Here is a 20,730-nt window from a genome sequence, read left to right on the forward strand (position 1 = left end):
ACCAGAGCCAGTTAGATAGATGCAGATATGATGCTTGCAGTCCATTGATTTGATGCTTTTACCTGATGCGACGGAGACTTATTACATTATTTTATTTACAAAATCATTTTTCTGGTAGTGTTCCATTATAATTTCTGGCCGGTTTGTCTTCTGCATCCTCTATATATCACAGTACATAGCAGACTGCAGGATGTGTTACCAGTAATCTGTCAGTGAGGGAGCTCTGGATTGAAACGCTTATTTCTACTTTCATGAACCATCTTCTACATCCAATATGTTGCTTAGCGCAACAGAAAACAAAATGTGTTACCGCTCACCAGTGATGTCTGTGAGCTCATTCTCATGTGTAAGCCTAATCTCTTCTCTACTGAATCATCTTCTACATCCTCTATGTATCACAGTGCCGTAGATTGCAGAAAGTGTTAACAGTGATCCACCAGTGAGCTTATTCTGGTCTGTAACCCTTATCTCTCCTCTTCTGTGTCAACTTCTACATCCTTTATGTATCACAGTACAAAGCAGACTGCTGAATGTGTTATCATTGCTCATTCTTACCTTCAACCGTTACATGGAGCATTTTCTGCATCCTCCATGTATCATTGTACATGTGAGTCTCCAGGATGAGTTCCCAGTGATGAGTTTATTCTAGTCTATCATCATTATCTCTCCCATCCTGACCCATCTTCTGTATCCTTCTTATACCACTGTACATAGCAGCCTGTAAAACGAGTTACCGGTGATCAGTTGGTGAACTCTTTATCTGCTCTCTAACTCTCGTCTTTCCTCTTCTGAACTCTTTTCTATATTTTTATCTTTTTTTTAAATTCCTTTTATTGAGATTTTCAGAATAATGAAAACAGGAAGAACAAAAAAATATAAAAGAAAAAAAATCGAACAAAGTCCATATGATATAAACAGCACAAAAACATTGATAGAATAGATTCCATGAAGCGATGCAGTAAATTATTGTTAGAGTCTCTCCGGGGCGGACATAGAGGAGAAGAACGGGAGAGCCTCTTACGGAGGGCGGTAGATCTTCTTGGTTGATCCATTGCTCTCTTTTGTTGATAATCAGTGGAACTAAACCAATCTTCTGTCTTCTATTAATACAAAAAAAAAGATTATATAGCTTCAAGCTGTATATAATAAGTAATAAGGGTAAGATGGTAAAGAGGGGGGAGGGTAACGGGGGGGTTAATGGAGGGGATGTGGGGGAAGGTAATGGGGGTGAATGGAGGGGTTGAGGGGGGAAGGTAATGGGGGGTGAATGGAGGGGATGAGGGGGGAAGGTAATGGGGGTGAATGGAGGGGATGAGGGGGGAAGGTAATGGGGGGTGAATGGAGGGGATGAGGGGGGAAGGTAATGGGGGGTGAATGGAGGGGATGAGGGGGGAAGGTAATGGGGGTGATTGGAGGGGATGAGGGGGGAAGGTAATGGGGGGTGAATGGAGGGGATGAGGGGGGAAGGTAATGGGGGTGAATGGAGGGGATGAGGGGGAGGGCAATGGGGGGTTAATGGAGGGGATGAGGGGGGAAGGTAATGGGGAGTGAATGGAGGGGATGAGGGGGGAAAGTAATGGGGGGTGAATGGAGGGGATGAGGGGGGAAGGTAATGGGGGGTGAATGGAGGGGATGAGGGGGGAAGGTAATGGGGAGTGAATGGAGGGGATGAGGGGGGAAGGTAATGGGGGGGTTAATGGAGGGGATGTGGGGGAAGGTAATGGGGGTGAATGGAGGGGATGAGGGGGGAAGGTAATGGGGGGTGAATGGAGGGGATGAGGGGGGAAGGTAATGGGGAGTGAATGGAGGGGATGAGGGGGGAAGGTAATGGGGAGTGAATGGAGGGGATGAGGGGGGAAAGTAATGGGGGGTGAATGGAGGGGATGAGGGGGGAAGGTAATGGGGGGTGAATGGAGGGGATGAGGGGGGAAGGTAATGGGGGGGTTAATGGAGGGGATGAGGGGGGAAGGTAATGGGGTTGAATGGAGGGGATGAGGGGGGAAGGTAATGGGGGGTGAATGGAGGGGATGAGGGGGGAAAGTAATGGGGGGGTTAATGGAGGGGATGAGGGGGGAAGGTAATGGGGGTGAATAGAGGGGATGAGGGGGGAAGGTAATGGGGGGTGAATGGAGGAGATGAGGGGGGAAGGTAATGGGGAGTGAATGGAGGGGATGAGGGGGGAAGGTAATGGGGGTGAATGGAGGGGATGAGGAGGGAAGGTAATGGGGGGTGAATGGAGGGGATGAGGGGGGAAGGTAATGGGGGGGTGAATGGAGGGGATGAGGGGGGAAGGTAATGGGGGTGAATGGAGGGGATGAGGGGGGAAGGTAATGGGGGGTGAATGGAGGGGATGAGGGGGGAAGGTAATGGGGAGTGAATGGAGGGGATGAGGGGGGAAGGTAATGGGGGTGAATGGAGGGGATGAGGGGGGAAGGTAATGGGGGGTGAATGGAGGGGATGAGGGGGGAAGGTAATGGGGAGTGAATGGAGGGGATGAGGGGGGAAGGTAATGGGGGGTGAATGGAGGGGATGAGGGGGGAAAGTAATGGGGGGTGAATGGAGGGGATGAGGGGGGAAGGTAATGGGGAGTGAATGGAGGGGATGAGGAGGGAAAGTAATGGGGGGTGAATGGAGGGGATGAGGAGGAGGGTAATGGGGGGTTAATGGAGGGGATGAGGGGGGAAGGTAATGGGGGGTGAATGGAGGAGATGAGGGGGGAAGGTAATGGGGAGTGAATGGAGGGGATGAGGGGGGAAGGTAATGGGGGTGAATGGAGGGGATGAGGAGGGAAGGTAATGGGGGGTGAATGGAGGGGATGAGGGGGGAAGGTAATGGGGGGGTGAATGGAGGGGATGAGGAGGGAAGGTAATGGTGGGTGAATGGAGGGGATGAGGGGGGAAGGTAATGGGGGGGTGAATGGAGGGGATGAGGGGGGAAGGTAATGGGGGTGAATGGAGGGGATGAGGGGGGAAGGTAATGGGGGGTTAATGGAGGGGATGAGGGGGGAAGGTAATGGGGAGTGAATGGAGGGGATGAGGGGGGAAGGTAATGGGGGTGAATGGAGGGGATGAGGGGGGAAGGTAATGGGGGGTGAATGGAGGGGATGAGGGGGGAAGGTAATGGGGAGTGAATGGAGGGGATGAGGGGGGAAGGTAATGGGGGGTGAATGGAGGGGATGAGGGGGGAAAGTAATGGGGGGTGAATGGAGGGGATGAGGGGGGAAGGTAATGGGGAGTGAATGGAGGGGATGAGGAGGGAAAGTAATGGGGGGTGAATGGAGGGGATGAGGGGGAGGGTAATGGGGGGTTAATGGAGGGGATGAGGGGGGAAGGTAATGGGGAGTGAACGGAGGGGACGAGGGGGGAAAGTAATGGGGGGTGAATGGAGGGGATGAGGGGGGAACGTAAGGTGGGGTGAATGGAGGGGATGAGGGGGGAAGGTAATGGGGAGTGAATGGAGGGGATGAGGGGGGAAGGTAATGGGGGGGTTAATGGAGGGGATGTGGGGGAAGGTAATGGGGGGTGAATGGAGGGGATGAGGGGGGAAGGTAATGGGGGGTGAATGGAGGGGATGAGGGGGGAAGGTAATGGGGGTGAATGGAGGGGATGAGGGGGGAGGGTAATGGGGGGTTAATGGAGGGGATGAGGGGGGAGGGTAATGGGGGGTTAATGGAGGGGATGAGGGGGGAGGGTAATGGGGGGTGAATGGAGGAGATGAGGGGGGAGGGTAATGGGGTTAATGGAGGGGATGAGGGGGGAAGGTAATGGGGGGTGAATGGAGGGGATGAGGGGAGAAGGTAATGGGGGGTGAATGGAGGGGATGAGGGGGGAAGGTAATGGGGGGTGGATGGAGGGGATGAGGGGGGAAGGTAATGGGGGTGAATGGAGGGGATGAGGGGGGAAGGTAAAGGGGGTGAATGGAGGGGATGAGGGGGGAAGGTAATGGGGGGTGAATGGAGGGGATGAGGGGGGAGGGTAATGGGGGGTTAATGGAGGGGATGAGGGGGGAGGGTAATGGGGGGTGAATGGAGGAGATGAGGGGGGAAGGTAATGGGGGGTGAATGGAGGGGATGAGGGGGGAGGGTAATGGGGGGTGAATGGAGGGGATGAGGGGGGAGGGTAATGGGGGGTGAATGGAGGAGATGAGGGGGGAGGGTAATGGGGGGTTAATGGAGGGGATGAGGGGGGAGGGTAATGGGGGGTGAATGGAGGAGATGAGGGGGGAAGGTAATGGGGGGTGAATGGAGGGGATGAGGGGGGAGGGTAATGGGGGGTTAATGGAGGGGATGAGGGGGGAGGGTAAGGGGGGATTAATGGAGGGGATGAAGGGGGAAGATAATTGGGGGTGAATGGAGGGGATGAGGGGGAAGGTAATGGGGGGTGAATGGAGGGGATGAGGGGGGAAGGTAAGGGGGGGTGAATGGAGGGGATGAGAGGGGAGGGTAATGGGGGTTAATGGAAGGGGATGAGGGGGGAGGGTAATGGGGGTTAATAGAGAGGATGAGGGGGGAAGTTAATGGGGGGTGAATGGAGGGGATGAAGGGGGAAGGTAATGGGGGATGAATGGAGGGGATGAGGGGGGAAGGTAAGGGGGGGTGAATGGAGGGGATGAGGGGGGAAGGTAATGGGGGGTGAATGGAGGGGATGAGGGGGGAAGGTAATGGGGGGTGAATGGAGGGGTTGGGGGGGTGAATGGAGGGGATGAGGGTGGAAGGTAATGGGGGGTGAATGGAGGGGATGAGGGGGGAAGGTAAGGGGGGTGAATGGAGGGGATGAGGGGGAGTGAATGGAGGGGATGAGGGGGGAGGGTAATGGGGGGTTAATGGAGGGGATGAGGGGGGAAGGTAATAGGGGGTAAATGGAGGGGATGAGGGGGGAGGTTAATGGGGGTGAATGGAGGGGATGAGGGGGGAAGGTAATGGGGGGTGAATGGAGGGGATGAGGGGGGAAGGTAATGGGGGGTGAATGGAGGGGATGAGGGGGGAAGGTAATGGGGGTGAATGGAGGGGATGAGGGGGGAAGGTAATGGGGGGTGAATGGAGGGGATGAGGTGGGGTGAGAAGCCTTTCTGCCATGACTTAGTAAAACTGAAGACAGAGGTGTGACATGTAGTCATTCATTTTCCTAGGATGTGCTTCCTTCTGAAGGACGTCATGTGAGAATTTTACAAGTTGCTTCAAGAGATAGAGGAGGTTTTAAAAAACCTTTGACCCTACGTGTGGAGTAACTGAGAACCTGTTTCTTAACAGCGACCAACGGGGCCCAGATTTTACTGGACTGTATCTGTCTCTTAAACTCCTAACTCACAAATTCCTCTAATCCATAGATTAGTTCCACTTTGTTTCCAATTGAGAAGAGATGGGGGATTACTGGATATCCAGTGAGGGGGATTAATACCCTGACCACTTCCCAACAAGCATCAGTCGTGATAAATGCAGTTTAGGAGGAAAAAGAGAAGAGAAATCCCAACTAAATGTATGACAGCTTCATGGACCTCATACCAGAAGGTGTTGAGTGAAGGACCACCACAGGTGGAGAACGGAGCCTATTTCTTCTTTACACCTCCAGGATTTAGGGTTGACGTTGTTATTTAGTTTTATCATGGCCAGTGCCATCTCATAAGGGTCTTATAACCATTTTCCTGCAGCTGTACACATTTGGACACTTGTGTAGGAGCTGAGAGAAGTCTGAGGATTTCTGTGTCGGAGAATCTTCTCTTCTCTCAGTTGCTGTGAGCGGGATACAAATGTTTAAGATTCTGGATGTCTCTGGATCCAACAATATCATCTCTCTGGAAGGAAGAGAGAGTTCCTTCTTCTACGTGGATCCAGGTTTTGTAGGAAGGCGTCTGATCCAGACTGATATTCTTTGAAGATGGATTGCCACCTTTGGGTGGTGCGAGACTCCCAAGATTGTTGTGATCCCTACAAAAAGCCAGAGAGGAGTTTACTGAAAGAAATGACAACAGTTTGTGGTAGATATTTTGGGAGAGCTTATAGGAGTTAAGTAATTTTAGGCCAAATTATACTTTTTAAGGATTTTCCTGTAGACCCAAGAGATGTAAGGGATGGACCAGCTTGAGATTAAGGAGCTGTATGGTTTAGTACTGGTGGGACTCCACCACTGGCGTCTTTTACTCTTTTACTCTCAAGTATAGGAGCAAACGAGCAGGTCGCTTCTTCTCATGACTCCAGGGTTTCTGAACATTTAAGCAGTTAAAGAACGTGGCATAAGACTGAACATGCCATGAGAAAGGTACTCAGCACTCCACTGGAAGAAATTTGTCCAAATTACCACAAATTGGACCTTCATCAGACAAGGATCGCTAAGGAGAACATGGAAAAGTAAATAGACAAAAGTACTGGGGAAGGCGGCCGAGGTCGCTGGGGAAGGCGGCCGAGGTCGCCGGGGAAGGCGGCCGTGGTCGCTGGGGAAGGCGACCGTGGTCGCTGGGGAAGGCGGCCGAGGTCGCTGGGGAAGGCGGCCGTGGTCGCTGGGGAAGGCGGCCGAGATCACTGGGGAAGGTGGCCGTGGTCGCTGGGGAAGGCGGCCGAGATCACTGGGGAAGGTGGCCGTGGTCGCCGGGGAAGGCGGCCGTGGTCGCTGGGGAAGGCGGCCAAGATCACTGGGGAAGGTGGCCGTGGTCGCTGGGGAAGGCGGCCGTGGTCGCTGGGGAAGGTGGCCGTGGTCGCTGGGGAAGGCGGCCGAGGTCGCTGGGGAAGGCGGCCGTGGTCGCTGGGGAAGGCGGCCGTGGTCGCTGGGGAAGGCGGCCGAGGTCGCTGGGGAAGGCGGCCGTGGTCGCTGGGGAAGGCGGCCGTGGTCGCTGGGGAAGGCGGCCGAGGTCGCTGGGGAAGGCGGCCGTGGTCGCTGGGGAAGGCGGCCGTGGTCGCTGGGGAAGATGGCCGTGGTCGCTGGGGAAGGTGGCCGTGGTCGCTGGGGAAGGCGGCCGTAGTCGCTGGGGAAGATGGCCGTGGTCGCTGGGGAAGGCGGCCGTGGTCGCAGTGTGGACCCTTCTCAACTAGGAGAGATACATATCTGTGCTAACTTATAAGACTGATCATGGTGCACATGGCGTATTCACATTTCTGTGCATTATGCACATTTTATGGGGAGCTTTTGTGGTGCTAAGTTCCTGAAAGAGACGTCATGTGCACAAAGCCCAACTGTGCTGTTTCTCTAATCGGTGATGAGATGTTGAGTATTTGAGATTTCCTCATCTCTCCTTGAAGTTTGAGCGTGTCCCATATATTTCTATGGTGGCTCGCTCCGCTGGGAGGGTATTTCTAGGATTGATAATCATAAGAAGTAGGCACCAGCGTATGCTGCAGATTTGTGGTCAGGTCTACCAAACTTCACTCCAAGGATCCCTGCGTCTACTCTGAGTTTCTGGAGTGATGTTCAATCATTAACCAGGACTTTGAGAGTTTTTGATGCATTGTAAATACCTCGGAGATGGATTGTTGGGAGAGATGAAATGTTTCCTGTATAGATCCACTCCGCCCTGTCCCGCGCCTTTACTGCATCCATGCCCAGGAGCAATAGGGGGGATTAGACGTATGACCATGATGGACCAGACGCACGGTGCTCTTCTTTATCTTCTCTGCTTGGAACAAAACCAAACTGATCTGGGCAAATTACTATGGAGAGCAAAAGTCTTAGGGCCAATATCTTCTGAAAACGTTCCAGTCTGCATTCAGCTCGGAGTATATTGACTGAACAATGAAGGATCTTTCCATGGAGATTTGTGCAGCCAAAGTCCTGGTCATGAATGGGGCTCCGAGATAAGACCTCACTGCATCATTTTATCAGATACGGCAGAAGCTCAGCTCCAAACAGGACATAATAGGAGGAGGGAGGGCCGTCTGGGACTGGACTTTTATTTTTTGGGGAGGATTTTATTCCCTTTGGCATTTCCTTATCTGAGATAGTTTTACATAAAGAGGAAGCTTTGTCCTCTGCGCGGCAGGAAGAGGAAATAGCTTTAAGGGAATCTTTAATCACTTCTCTTTTGTGTAGTGGGGGAGCGGGTCGTGTAGTGGGGGAGCGGGTCGTGTAGTGAGGGAGCGGGTCGTGTAGTGGGGGAGCGGGTCGTGTAGTGGGGGAGCGGGTCGTGTAGTGGGGGAGCGGGTCGTGTAGTGGTGGAGCGGGTCGTGTAGTGGGGGAGCGGGTCGTGTAGTGAGGGAGCGGGTCGTGTAGTGAGGGAGCGGGTTGTGTAGTGGGGGAGCGGGTCGTGTAGTGGGGGAGCGGGTCGTGTAGTGGGGGAGCGGGTCGTGTAGTGGGGGAGCGGGTCGTGTAGTGGGGGAGCGGGTCGTGTAGTGAGGGAGCGGGTCGTGTAGTGGGGGAGCGGGTCGTGTAGTGGGGGAGCGGGTCGTGTAGTGGGGGAGCGGGTCGTGTAGTGGGGGAGCGGGTCGTGTAGTGGGGGAGCGGGTCGTGTAGTGGGGGAGCGGGTCGTGTAGTGGGGGAGCGGGTCGTGTAGTGAGGGAGCGGGTCGTGTAGTGGGGGAGCGGGTCGTGTAGTGGGGGAGCGGGTCGTGTAGTGGGGGAGCGGGTCGTGTAGTGGGGGAGCGGGTCGTGTAGTGGGGGAGCGGGTCGTGTAGTGGGGGAGCGGGTCGTGTAGTGGGGGAGCGGGTCGTGTAGTGGGGGAGCGGGTCGTGTAGTGGGGGAGCGGGTCGTGTAGTGGGGGAGCGGGTCGTGTAGTGAGGGAGCGGGTCGTGTAGTGGGGGAGCGGGTCGTGTAGTGGGGGAGCGGGTCGTGTAGTGGGGGAGCGGGTCGTGTAGTGGGGGAGCGGGTCGTGTAGTGAGGGAGCGGGTCGTGTAGTGGGGGAGCGGGTCGTGTAGTGGGGGAGCGGGTCGTGTAGTGGGGGAGCGGGTCGTGTAGTGGGGGAGCGGGTCGTGTAGTGGGGGAGCGGGTCGTGTAGTGAGGGAGCGGGTCGTGTAGTGGGGGAGCGGGTCGTGTAGTGGGGGAGCGGGTCGTGTAGTGGGGGAGCGGGTCGTGTAGTGAGGGAGCGGGTCGTGTAGTGAGAGAGCGGGTCGTGTAGTGAGGGAGCGGGTCGTGTAGTGAGAGAGCGGGTCGTGTAGTGAGGGAGCGGGTCGTGTAGTGGGGGAGCGGGTCGTGTAGTGGGGGAGCGGGTCGTGTAGTGGGGGAGCGGGTCGTGTAGTGGGGGAGCGGTCGTGTAGTGGGGGTGCGGGTCGTGTAGTGGGGGTGCGGGTCGTGTAGTGAGGGAGCGGGTCGTGTAGTGGGGGTGCGGGTCGTGTAGTGAGGGAGCGGGTCGTGTAGTGGGGGTGCGGGTCGTGTAGTGAGGGAGCGGGTCGTGTAGTGGGGGAGCGGGTCGTGTAGTGGGGGAGCTGGTCGTGTAGTGGGGGAGCGGGTCGTGTAGTGAGGGAGCGGGTCGTGTAGTGGGGGAGCGGGTCGTGTAGTGGGGGAGCGGGTCGTGTAGTGGGGGAGCGGGTCGTGTATTGGGGAGCGGGTCGTGTATTGGGGGAGCGGGTCGTGTAGTGGGGGTGCGGGTCGTGTAGTGGGGGAGCGGGTCGTGTAGTGGGGGAGCGGGTCGTGTAGTGGGGGAGCGGGTCGTGTAGTGGGGGAGCTGGTCGTGTAGTGGGGGTGCGGGTCGTGTAGTGGGGGTGCGGGTCGTGTAGTGAGGGAGCGGGTCGTGTAGTGGGGGAGCGGGTCGTGTAGTGGGGGAGCGGGTCGTGTAGTGAGAGAGCGGGTCGTGTAGTGGGGGAGCGGGTCGTGTAGTGAGGGAGCCGGTCGTGTAGTGGGGGAGCGAGTCGTGTAGTGAGGGAGCGGGTCGTGTAGTGGGGGAGGGGGTCGTGTAGTGGGGGAGCGGGTCGTGTAGTGAGGGAGCGGGTCGTGTAGTGGGGGAGTGGGTCGTGTAGTGGGGGAGCGGGTCGTGTAGTGAGGGAGCGGGTCGTGTAGTGGGGGAGCGGGTCGTGTAGTGGGGGAGCGGGTCGTGTAGTGGGGGAGCGGGTCGTGTAGTGGGGGAGCGGTCGTGTAGTGGGGGTGCGGGTCGTGTAGTGGGGGTGCGGGTCGTGTAGTGAGGGAGCGGGTCGTGTAGTGGGGGTGCGGGTCGTGTAGTGAGGGAGCGGGTCGTGTAGTGGGGGAGCGGGTCGTGTAGTGAGGGAGCGGGTCGTGTAGTGGGGAGCGGGTCGTGTAGTGGGGGAGCGGGTCGTGTAGTGGGGGAGCGGGTCTGTAGTGGGGGAGCGGGTCGTGTAGTGGGGGAGCGGGTCGTGTAGTGGGGGAGCGGGTCGTGTAGTGGGGGAGCGGGTCGTGTAGTGGGGGTGCGGGTCGTGTAGTGAGGGAGCGGGTCGTGTAGTGGGGGAGCGGGTCGTGTAGTGGGGGTGCGGGTCGTGTAGTGAGGGAGCGGGTCGTGTAGTGGGGGAGCGGGTCGTGTAGTGAGGGAGCGGGTCGTGTAGTGGGGGAGCGGGTCGTGTAGTGGGGGAGCGGGTCGTGTAGTTGGGGAGCGGGTCGTGTAGTGGGGGTGCGGGTCGTGTAGTGAGGGAGCGGGTCGTGTAGTGGGGGAGCGGGTCGTGTAGTGGGGGAGCGGGTCGTGTAGTGAGGGAGCGGGTCGTGTAGTGGGGGAGCGGGTCGTGTGGTGAGGGAGCGGGTCGTGTAGTGGGGGAGCGGGTCGTGTAGTGAGGGAGCGGGTCGTGTAGTGGGGGAGCGGGTCGTGTAGTGAGGGAGCGGGTCGTGTAGTGGGGGAGCGGGTCGTGTAGTGGGGGAGCGGGTCGTGTAGTGGGGGAGCGGGTCGTGTAGTGGGGGAGCGGGTCGTGTAGTGGTGGAGCGGGTCGTGTAGTGAGGGAGCGGGTCGTGAGTGGGGGAGCGGGTCGTGTAGTGGGGGAGCGGGTCGTGTAGTGGGGAGCGGGTCGTGTAGTGGGGGAGCGGGTCGTGTAGTGGGGGAGCGGGTCGTGTAGTGGGGGATCGGGTCGTGTAGTGAGGGAGCGGGTCATGTAGTGGGGGAGCGGGTCGTGTAGTGGGGGAGCGGGTCGTGTAGTGGGGGAGCGGGTTGTGTAGTGGGGGAGGGGGTCGTGTAGTGGGGGAGCGGGTCGTGTAGTGGGGGAGCGGGTCGTGTAGTGGGGGAGCGGGTCGTGTAGTGGGGGAGCGGGTCGTGTAGTGGGGGAGCGGGTCGTGTAGTGGGGGAGTGGGTCGTGTAGTGAGGGAGCGGGTCGTGTAGTGAGGGAGCGGGTCGTGTAGTGGGGGAGCGGGTCGTGTAGTGAGGGAGCGGGTCGTGTAGTGGGGGAGCGGGTCGTGTAGTGAGGGAGCGGGTCGTGTAGTGGGGGAGCGGGTCGTGTAGTGGGGGAGCGGGTCGTGTAGTGGGGGAGCGGGTCGTGTAGTGGGGGAGCGGGTCGTGTAGTGGTGGAGCGGGTCGTGTAGTGAGGGAGCGGGTCGTGAGTGGGGGAGCGGGTCGTGTAGTGGGGGAGCGGGTCGTGTAGTGGGGAGCGGGTCGTGTAGTGGGGGAGCGGGTCGTGTAGTGGGGGAGCGGGTCGTGTAGTGGGGGATCGGGTCGTGTAGTGAGGGAGCGGGTCATGTAGTGGGGGAGCGGGTTGTGTAGTGGGGGAGCGGGTCGTGTAGTGGGGGAGCGGGTTGTGTAGTGGGGGAGGGGGTCGTGTAGTGGGGGAGCGGGTCGTGTAGTGGGGGAGCGGGTCGTGTAGTGGGGGAGCGGGTCGTGTAGTGGGGGAGCGGGTCGTGTAGTGGGGGAGCGGGTCGTGTGGTGAGGGAGCGGGTCGTGTAGTGAGGGAGCGGGTCGTGTAGTGAGGGAGCGGGTCGTGTAGTGGGGGAGCGGGTCGTGTAGTGGGGGATCTGGTCGTGTAGTGGGGGAGCGGGTCGTGTAGTGGGGGAGCGGGTCGTATGAACCTGAGTTACAGAATTGTGGGGGAAAGTTTTTCAATGTATCTGAGCTTTCCTCAGTTTTGTAAATGATCGCTCCAGGTTTTCTTCTAGTTCTGAAGGACTTTCTTTTCCTCTCTAGTCTTGGCCTATGAGGACTGTAGTCGTGTGCATACAGAATGCTATGTACAGTGATATATAGGATCTGCCAGGAAGAATGGCCGAGGACCCCCAAATTCAGGTGTTAAAAACTTGTTGCATCATTCCCAAGAAGACTCATGGCTGTACTAGCTCAAAAGGGGGCTTCTCCTCAATACTGAGCAAAGGGTCTGAAGACTTATGACCATGTGATATTTCAGTTTTTCTTTTTTAATAAATTTGCAAAAATTTCTACATTTCTGTTTTTTTTCAGTCCAGATGGGGTGCAGAGTGGACTTTAATGAGAAAAAAATGAGCTTTTTAGAATTTACCAAATGGCTGCAATGAAACAAAGAGCGAAAAATGTAAAGGGGTCTGAATACTTTCCGTACCCACCGTAAGAGGAATAGATCAGAGAAAGAGCTCACTGACTGTTCCTTGCTAACTCATTCTGCAGTCTGCTATGCACAGTGATACATAGAGGATGGCTAAGACAAACTGCACAAAACTAGTTAAGAAAATATATTACAAAAATGCTTTAGAGACAAAAGCACAAACATTAAGGAACAAAATTGCCCCTAAAGTTGCCAGTGTGCTACAAGACACCTACATAAGTCCTGATCATTCCTGGCGATGTCTCTGTGGGGTGCGGAGCTCACGGTGATACTCGGGGGGTAACGTCATTGTCATTGCAGAGAACTGTTATCATTTTGTATCTTGTTATGTCTTGTCTCCATCAGATGACAGCAGCGTCCGATCGTCCCAGCGACCCGGCTCAGGTGAGGAGTTAGGAGCTACGTCCTGTATCACTATGTGTCCTCAGGGCCATGGACATGGACGGAGTCAGAATAGAGGGAAAATGGGGCAAATCTGCTACAAATGAATAAAGAGTGAGATCTGCCCGCGGCGTCCTACCTACAGCGTCACGTCTGGGCTGAGCTGGGATTGGAGTAATGGCAGCTGAACACTGTACGTGGGGTCCACCCATCACCCACCTATAGGATGTAACTGCTCACCTGTCAGTGAGTGACACAGACTCGATGTGTCCTCAGGGGGGTGACCGGGGATCCCCACTAATCAGATGACTTGTGAGTGACGGAAAACGACATCACGCTCCTCTCCTCTCCTATTTTCTTAACTCTTCTTCTCTTTGCTACGGTTCTCCTCTCTTCTTTTACTTTCCCACCTTATTCTCTCCTGTCTTCTCTCCTCCTTTCTTCCCTCCTCTCTTCTTTCCTATTCTCTTCTTCTTTTCTCTCCTCTCTTTTCCTATTCTCGCCTCTTTTTTACTACATTTCTCTTCTCACCTCAGTTCTCATTTTTTCTCATTTCCTCACCTCAGGTCGTCTTTTCTCTCCTCTTTAGTCCTCTTCACCCCTCTCCTTTTCAATCTTCTTCACTCATCTGTTTTTTTTTCTCATTTTTTCCCCTCTCTGCTCTGTCCTTGTCTTACCATTCCTCTCCTGTCTACTCCGCTTCTCTTCTTTCCTCTTTTCTTTTCTCCTCTCGTCTCCAGATATCTGCTTTTCACTCCTCTAGTATGTTTTAAACTTCTCTCCTTTACACTCCACTTCTCTCCGCTCCACTACTCTATCTCTTCCTCTCTTCTCCTCTTCTCTTCTCTTCTCTCCATTTCTCTCTCCTTCTCTCCTTTCCTCTTCTCTCCTCCTTTCCTCTTTTCTCCTCTCATATCTCCCCCGGCTATTTGCTCCCTACAGTCTCACAGTCTCTATCGGTCACCACCGGACATTAATGTACACGGTTCATGTTCTGTCCGCGGGTTTTATCATCATGTGACCGGAGGAAATAATAGTGGAAGATAATAAGAGCAGTAATAGTAATAGTGGTAGCAGTAATAATAGTAGTTGTAATAATAGTAGTAGTAATAATAAGAGCAGTAATAGTAATAATAGTAGTAGTAATAGTAGTGGTAATAATAATAGTAGTAGTAATAGTAGTAGTAATAATAATAATAGCAGTAATAATAGTGGTAATAGAAGTACAAAGAATTCTGACGACTTTCTCTTACATTTCAGACACGAGGAGCGATGAAGAGGTGCGAGTCTCCGGGTTTCTGACAATCCTGATAATAATGCCGTCATACTGTACTTTAGAAGTTTTCATACCTTTCGATGCATATTGACGCCACTGGTTATTGGCCTATATATGGGCTTAAAACACTGTTAACGCCTTATTTGGAAAGAGGGTGTGGCTTTATACGAGTGGGTGTGGCTTTGTATGAGTGGGTGTGGCTTTGTATGAGTGGGTGTGGCATCAAGTGAAAGGGCATGCATTTTGTAAACAGGGTGTGGTTTCCTGAGAATGAGGGTGTGGCCTTGTGGAAGAGGGTGTGACACTGTGAGAAAGACTTTGTGATTGGAAGTGTGTCATCATGAGGGTGTGGCTTGATGAGAAACAGGGTGTGACTTAAAATGCAAGAACATTCTCCAGATTGCGGCACCATGTCTGTGCAGGATTAGTATATCCGTCCCTGTATGTGTCTCCTGCCCTGGTCTCAGGAGGAGTGCTACCATGATGGGTGCAGCGGATGCAGTCGGACTTGGAGCCTGGAGGTTTCTTTGGCCCATATGACCAGTAACACTGTAGAGCCATGGCAGTTAGTCCCCGCCCAAGACTTCATGTTTCACCACTGGCCAGACTCTATGAATTGTGTTGGGTGAAATGTGCAGGGAGTGAGTGGGTGAACAGATCCTGGCCCATCCAGCGCTATGAGGGGCTCCATCTTTATTTTTCGCCCCCTGTTCTTCCTGTGTCTGGAATGATGGATAAAATGTAATTATTTCTTATAGAGTAAACTCATCGGAGACGACAACCAGAGAAACCCACCCATCATCGTCCCGGTGAGTAAGGCCTGACGGGTGATGGGGCGTTCTTCACAGGACATCGCTCTCCATTCATTGATTTCTCTATTTCCATTATAGATCCCCCCGATCAACGATAACGAGAAGGTAAATCCTACGTCCGAGTTCCCCGGGACCAGGAATGTCATCATGTTATGTAGAATGTGGGTCCGGAGGGTGGTCTAATGGCTCTTAAGGCGACATGGTGGGATCATTCTATAATCTGTCTATCTAGTTTTTCATGATGATGGAAGAGGTGAAGTGAGCGGGTGACCTCCCCCAGACCAATCATGATTTTAGGTATAGGGAGGGGAACTTGATGTCCCCCAAATAATGTGCAGGACAAGGTTCACTGGGTGGAGGGACGGTGGTCACATCTTCTCTAGACTTTGTAGGGTCATCAGGAGGTTTGATGGAAAGAATAACAAAAATAACAAACCTAATTGACCCCATTAAAGGTCAGAGCCCACCCATATGTCATATCATAGCTTATGTTATATATATATGTCTCCTGGTATAATGTGTCAGACTGGTACAATGAGGGGGCTGCCGGATATGGACCATTAATGACCGGAGACGTGGACTTTTCTATTTCTTGGCTGACTTTGATTTTTTTCTTTATATTAAAGGGCCAAAAAAACTGGAGAAAGGACAAGGTAATCGCTGGACAACCGGTGCACTGGCCACGCGTTACACTAAGCACATAGCTAAGTCCAGGAGGTTGGCCTCCTTGCTGTACACTGCAGCTTCTCTTCTGTCATTATTGGGGGTGGTGGTCTTCTGTTGGCCCGCAGTCATTTCTCTGGGACACTTCACCTTGGAGATAATGGTTCTCTACTGATGGTCAACCACAATGGATGGTCAGCAGAGTCATCACCGAGTCCTAGGATAGACGACACCATTCCCCAGACTGTGGGCGACTTCCTGCCCAAAAACTGGCCTTCTAATAAAATCTGATCCCGTCAATCTGAGGCTTTTTCTGGGGAGGTTTTTGAGCTATAGCCAGGGAATGGGGAATAACGGAGGAAGCATGGAGATTTCTCCTCCTGTGGATCCACGTCTGGCGGACTGGCCATTTTTACAAACACCGTTGTATGTGAACTGACTCCTATCACAAACAAGAATGTTATGTAAGGTTCTTAAAGGAACCTCGGAACAAAGGAATGTTTCCTCTAGATTCAGTCCCACCCCAGTGTTCAATAACCAACAGACAATGTGAACAGGGACAAAGTGGAAATGAAGAAATATATATATATTCTTTTAATTTATTTGTTTTACTCACTTATATAGCGCCATTAATTCCACAGCACTTTACATGCATCATGGGCACTGTCCCCATTGGGACTCACAATCTACATTCCCTATCAGTCTTTGGAGTGTGGGAGGAAACCCACACAAACACGGGGAGAACATACAAGCTCCTTGTAGATGTTGTCCTTGGTGGGCTTTGAACCCAGGACCCCAGCGCTGCAAGGCTGCAGTGCTAACCACGGCGCCACTATGTAAATGTAATCTTAGAGAATGACTCATGATGAGAAGATCCGATCCCAGGGTCAGGATGGTGGAGCGCTGCAATACGGCTGATAAAATGTCTCAGTAATTGTGCTTGTCTCTTAGGTGCTCTGGATTATTGGAGGCGGCATCCTCGTGTTATTTGTTGTGCTGATTATCGTCCTGTGCGTGACATTGTGAAGAATCTGAAATCAGCAAGTGAAGAAGTCATCATCATCACCAATGAGTCATCATCATCATCACAAAAGAGTCATCATCATCATCATCACTGTAGAGTCATCATCATTATCACCGAAGAGTCATCATCATTATCACCGAAGAGTCATCATCATCATCACCGAAGAGTCATCATCATTATCACTGAAGAGTCATCATCATTATGACCGAAGAGTCATCATCATTATCACTGAAGAGTCATCATCATTATGACCGAAGAGTCATCATCATTATCACTGAAGAGTCATCATCATTATCACTGAAGAGTCATCATCATAATCATCACTGTAGAGTCATCATCATTATCACCGAAGAGTCATCATCATTATCACCGAAGAGTCATCACCATTATCACTGAAGAGTCATCATCATTATCACTGAAGAGTCATCATTATCACTGAAGAGTCATCATCATTATGACCAAAGAGTCATCATCATTATCACCGAAGAGTCATCATCATTATCACTGAAGAGTCATCATCATCATCATCATCATCACTGTAGAGTCATCATCATTATCACCGAAGAGTCATCATCATCATCATCATCACTGTACAGTCATCATCATAATCACCGAAGAGTCATCATTATTATCACTGAAGAGTCATCATCATTATCACTGAAGAGTCATCATCATTATCACTGAAGAGTCATCATTATCACTGAACAGTCATCATCATTATGACCGAAGAGTCATCATCATTATCACTGAAGAGTCATCATCATTATCACTGAAGAGTCATCATTATCACTGAAGAGTCATCATCATTATGACCAAAGAGTCATCATCATTATCAGCGAAGAGTCATCATCATTATCACTGAAGAGTCATCATCATCATCATCATCACTGTAGAGTCATCATCATTATCACCGAAGAGTCATCATCATCACTGTACAGTCATCATCATAATCACCGAAGAGTCATCATTATTATCACTGAAGAGTCATCATCATTATCACTGAAGAGTCATCATCATTATCACTGAAGAGTCATCATCATTATCACCGAATAGTCATCATCCTTATCACTGAAGAGTCATCATTATCACTGAACAGTCATCATCATTATGACCGAAGAGTCATCATCATTATCACTGAAGAGTCATCATTATCACTGAAGAGTCATCATCATTATGACCAAAGAGTCATCATCATTATCACCGAAGAGTCATCATCATTATCACTGAAGAGTCATCATCATCATCATCATCACTGTAGAGTCATCATCATTATCACCGAAGAGTCATCATCATCATCATCATCACTGTACAGTCATCATCATAATCACCGAAGAGTCATCATTATTATCACTGAAGAGTCATCATCATTATCACTGAAGAGTCATCATCATTATCACCGAATAGTCATCATCCTTATCACTGAAGAGTCATCATTATCACTGAACAGTCATCATCATTATGACCGAAGAGTCATCATCATTATCACTGAACAGACATCATCATTGTCAGGCAAAATGTATTTTTGTCCTAGTTTAAAAAATGAGAGATGTCTTAAATCTCCACCCCCTGCTCATTTGGAAGAGACCGACATAGAACTCACTCTTCTCCCCCCAAACAAGAAATTTTTATGACCGCCATAAAACCTCAGCCCCAGAGCAAGCATACTGGTGTACCCTGGATTTTCCCTCCAATCCTATTGTCTAACTGTACAAACTTTGAATGTTGATTTTAATAATGCCTATGACTGTCACACACCCAGGGACCACATTTTTGAGATGTTCACCTTTTTCCGATTGTGATGGTGTGGTTTTTGTGGCTGGGAGATCACCAGGAACCTGGGAAATTGATCCATCTTCATGAATAGTGGTGACGGCACACATGATGACTCCATCTTGGATGTGGTACCCCCCCATACCAAGATATGAAATCTGAAGGATTTTTATGTCTTATGCAGCTGGGTGGGTTCACAAAACCGAGCCCCCGTGTGAGGTAAACAACATGGGTGTCTCCTAATGTTTTGGCCCCTTACTAAAAACCAGAACGGCCATTTTACTTCATTCTTATCCCGGGACGTCAGAAGCATGCACCCCTCGCTGCATGGAAGAATCACACCTAATTTCCGGGGAGCCGTCCCCCCCACAGAATCTGAGACCATCACCTCGTGGCTCAGGTTTTGCTATTACTTATCCCTTTTATTTTAATAACTGTTTATGCATATATGTAAATTGTCTCCTTTATAATATCTTGTATATATTTTGTAAACACTGCCCACTTTCGGGAGTAAATCATTATTATTTACCAGCTTCATTCTTCTTGTCCTATGTCGAGCAAACACGTTCCTCACCCGCTAATTCACGTTATCTAACGGGTACCCGATCCACCTGTTAAGCGATCGGTGGTGGCGGTATACCAGTATTTATGTGATATTGTGGTTTGAGGGTGGCTGGTCGGAGGTATATATACATTCCTGGAAGGAACTGGTGGTATATATACGTCCTGTCACATCACGTGCCACAATAGTCTACATAAATGAAAGCAGCTGCGCCTGTGCTTATCCTCGGTCAATACTGTGTGTGACCAGCAGGATAAGGGGGCGCCAGAGCGCTGCAAGGTCTGACCAAAGTGGTGGTTTTCATGACAATTGGTGGCAAGCGGTGGGATCATAGGACATTAGTGATCTGGTTTGAGCAATCATTCCTCTCACTAAAAACTTGCACAAAAGTTTTGAAGATCGAACTCAGTATTTATTAGATCTGAGACAATACTGTATGTGTAGCAGTTACCCCTACCCTTCTTCGTTTTTTCTTTTCTATTTTTATTTTGGTGATCATGGTCGTAGTTGGGGAGTCCTGGTACAGCCAGCAGAAAATGGACACTCTTACTGGAATATGTATAACCAAGAACACCCCGTGTTGTACCTAAGTCGGAAACTGCTGCCGAGGGAAGTGGCCTATTCCACCACAGAGAAGGAGTGCCTGGCCATTGTATGGGCCCTCAACCGTTTACAGCCTTACTTGTACGGGCGCCCCTTCACTGTCGTGACTGATCACAACACCCTGAGTTGGCTGCACACCATGTCCGGTGCCAACGGAAGGTTGTTACGCTGGAGCCTCACCCCCCAGCAGAACGACTTTACCGTTCAACACCGCAAAGGCAGCGAGCATGGCAATGCTGATGGGTTGTCCCGGCGAGGGGAGCCTCCAGAGATACGCCTGGAGGAGTACCAGAAGGTCCTACCTCCATAGCGCAGTCTAAAAAGGGGGAGGTGTCAGGCAAAATGTATTTTTGTCCTAGTTTAAAAAATGAGAGATGTCTTAAATCTCCACCCCCTGCTCATTTGGAAGAGACCGACATAGAACTCACTCTTCTCCCCCCAAACAAGGAATTTTTATGACCGCCATAAAACCTCAGCCCCAGAGCAAGCATACTGGTGTACCCTGGATTTTCCTTCCAATCCTATTGTCTAACTGTACAAACTTTTAATGTCGATTTTAATAATGCACATGACTGTCACAAACCCAGGGACCACATTTTTGAGATGTTCACCTTTTTCCAATTGTGATGGTGTGGTTTTCGTGGCTGGGAGATCACCGGGAACCTGGGAAATGGATTCTAAGCTTCTGAGCATCATAGAGATATCATATTTGATATCCATCTTCATGAATATTGGTGACAGTAAACATGATGTCTCCATCTTGGATGTGGGACCCCCCCATACCAAGATATGAAATCTAAAGGATTTTTATGTCTTATGCAGCTGAGTGGGTTCACAAAACCGAGCCCCCGTGTGAGGTAAACAACATGGGTGTCTCCTAATGTTTTGGCCCCTTACTAAAAACCAGAATGGCAATTTTACTTCATTCTTACCCCGGGAAGTCAGACGCATGCACCCCTCGCTGCGTGGAAGAATCACACCTAATTTCCGGGGAGCCGTCCCCCCCACAGAATCTGAGACCATCACCTTGTGAAGCAGGTTTTGCTATTACTTATCCCTTTTATTTTAATAACTGTTTATGCATACATGTAAATTGTCTCCTTTATAATATCTTGTATATATTTTGTAAACACTGCCCCCCTTTTGGGAGTAAATCATTAATTATTTACCAGCTTCGTTCTTCTTGTCCTATGTCGAGCAAACACGTTCCTCACTCGCTAATTCACGTTACCTACCAGGTACCCGATCCACCTGTTAAGCGATCGGTGGTGGCAGTATACCAGTA

At 51.7% G+C, this 20,730-nt stretch overlaps 1 protein-coding gene across 1 annotated transcript in view; it reads left to right on the plus strand.

Annotated features, from left to right (window-relative positions):
- LOC141162647 (uncharacterized) overlaps positions 1 to 17,921 on the plus strand; it is a 40,137-nt gene extending 22,216 nt beyond the window's left edge. Inside the window, exons 5-10 of the mRNA XM_073648976.1 lie at positions 12,700 to 12,738; positions 13,996 to 14,015; positions 14,770 to 14,820; positions 14,902 to 14,928; positions 15,450 to 15,476; positions 16,438 to 17,921. Of these exons, the coding sequence (XP_073505077.1) occupies positions 12,700 to 12,738; positions 13,996 to 14,015; positions 14,770 to 14,820; positions 14,902 to 14,928; positions 15,450 to 15,476; positions 16,438 to 16,512 (239 nt within the window). The 3' untranslated portion in view covers positions 16,513 to 17,921. The remainder of the gene's footprint in view (positions 1 to 12,699; positions 12,739 to 13,995; positions 14,016 to 14,769; positions 14,821 to 14,901; positions 14,929 to 15,449; positions 15,477 to 16,437) is intronic.
- Positions 17,922 to 20,730: the final 2,809 nt, after the last annotated feature.

This window comes from Phyllobates terribilis, unplaced genomic scaffold (genome assembly GCF_046119375.1).
Source record: "Phyllobates terribilis strain yellow unplaced genomic scaffold, ASM4611937v1 Scaffold_9__5_contigs__length_417890890, whole genome shotgun sequence".
Taxonomy (NCBI): Eukaryota; Metazoa; Chordata; class Amphibia; order Anura; family Dendrobatidae; genus Phyllobates; species Phyllobates terribilis.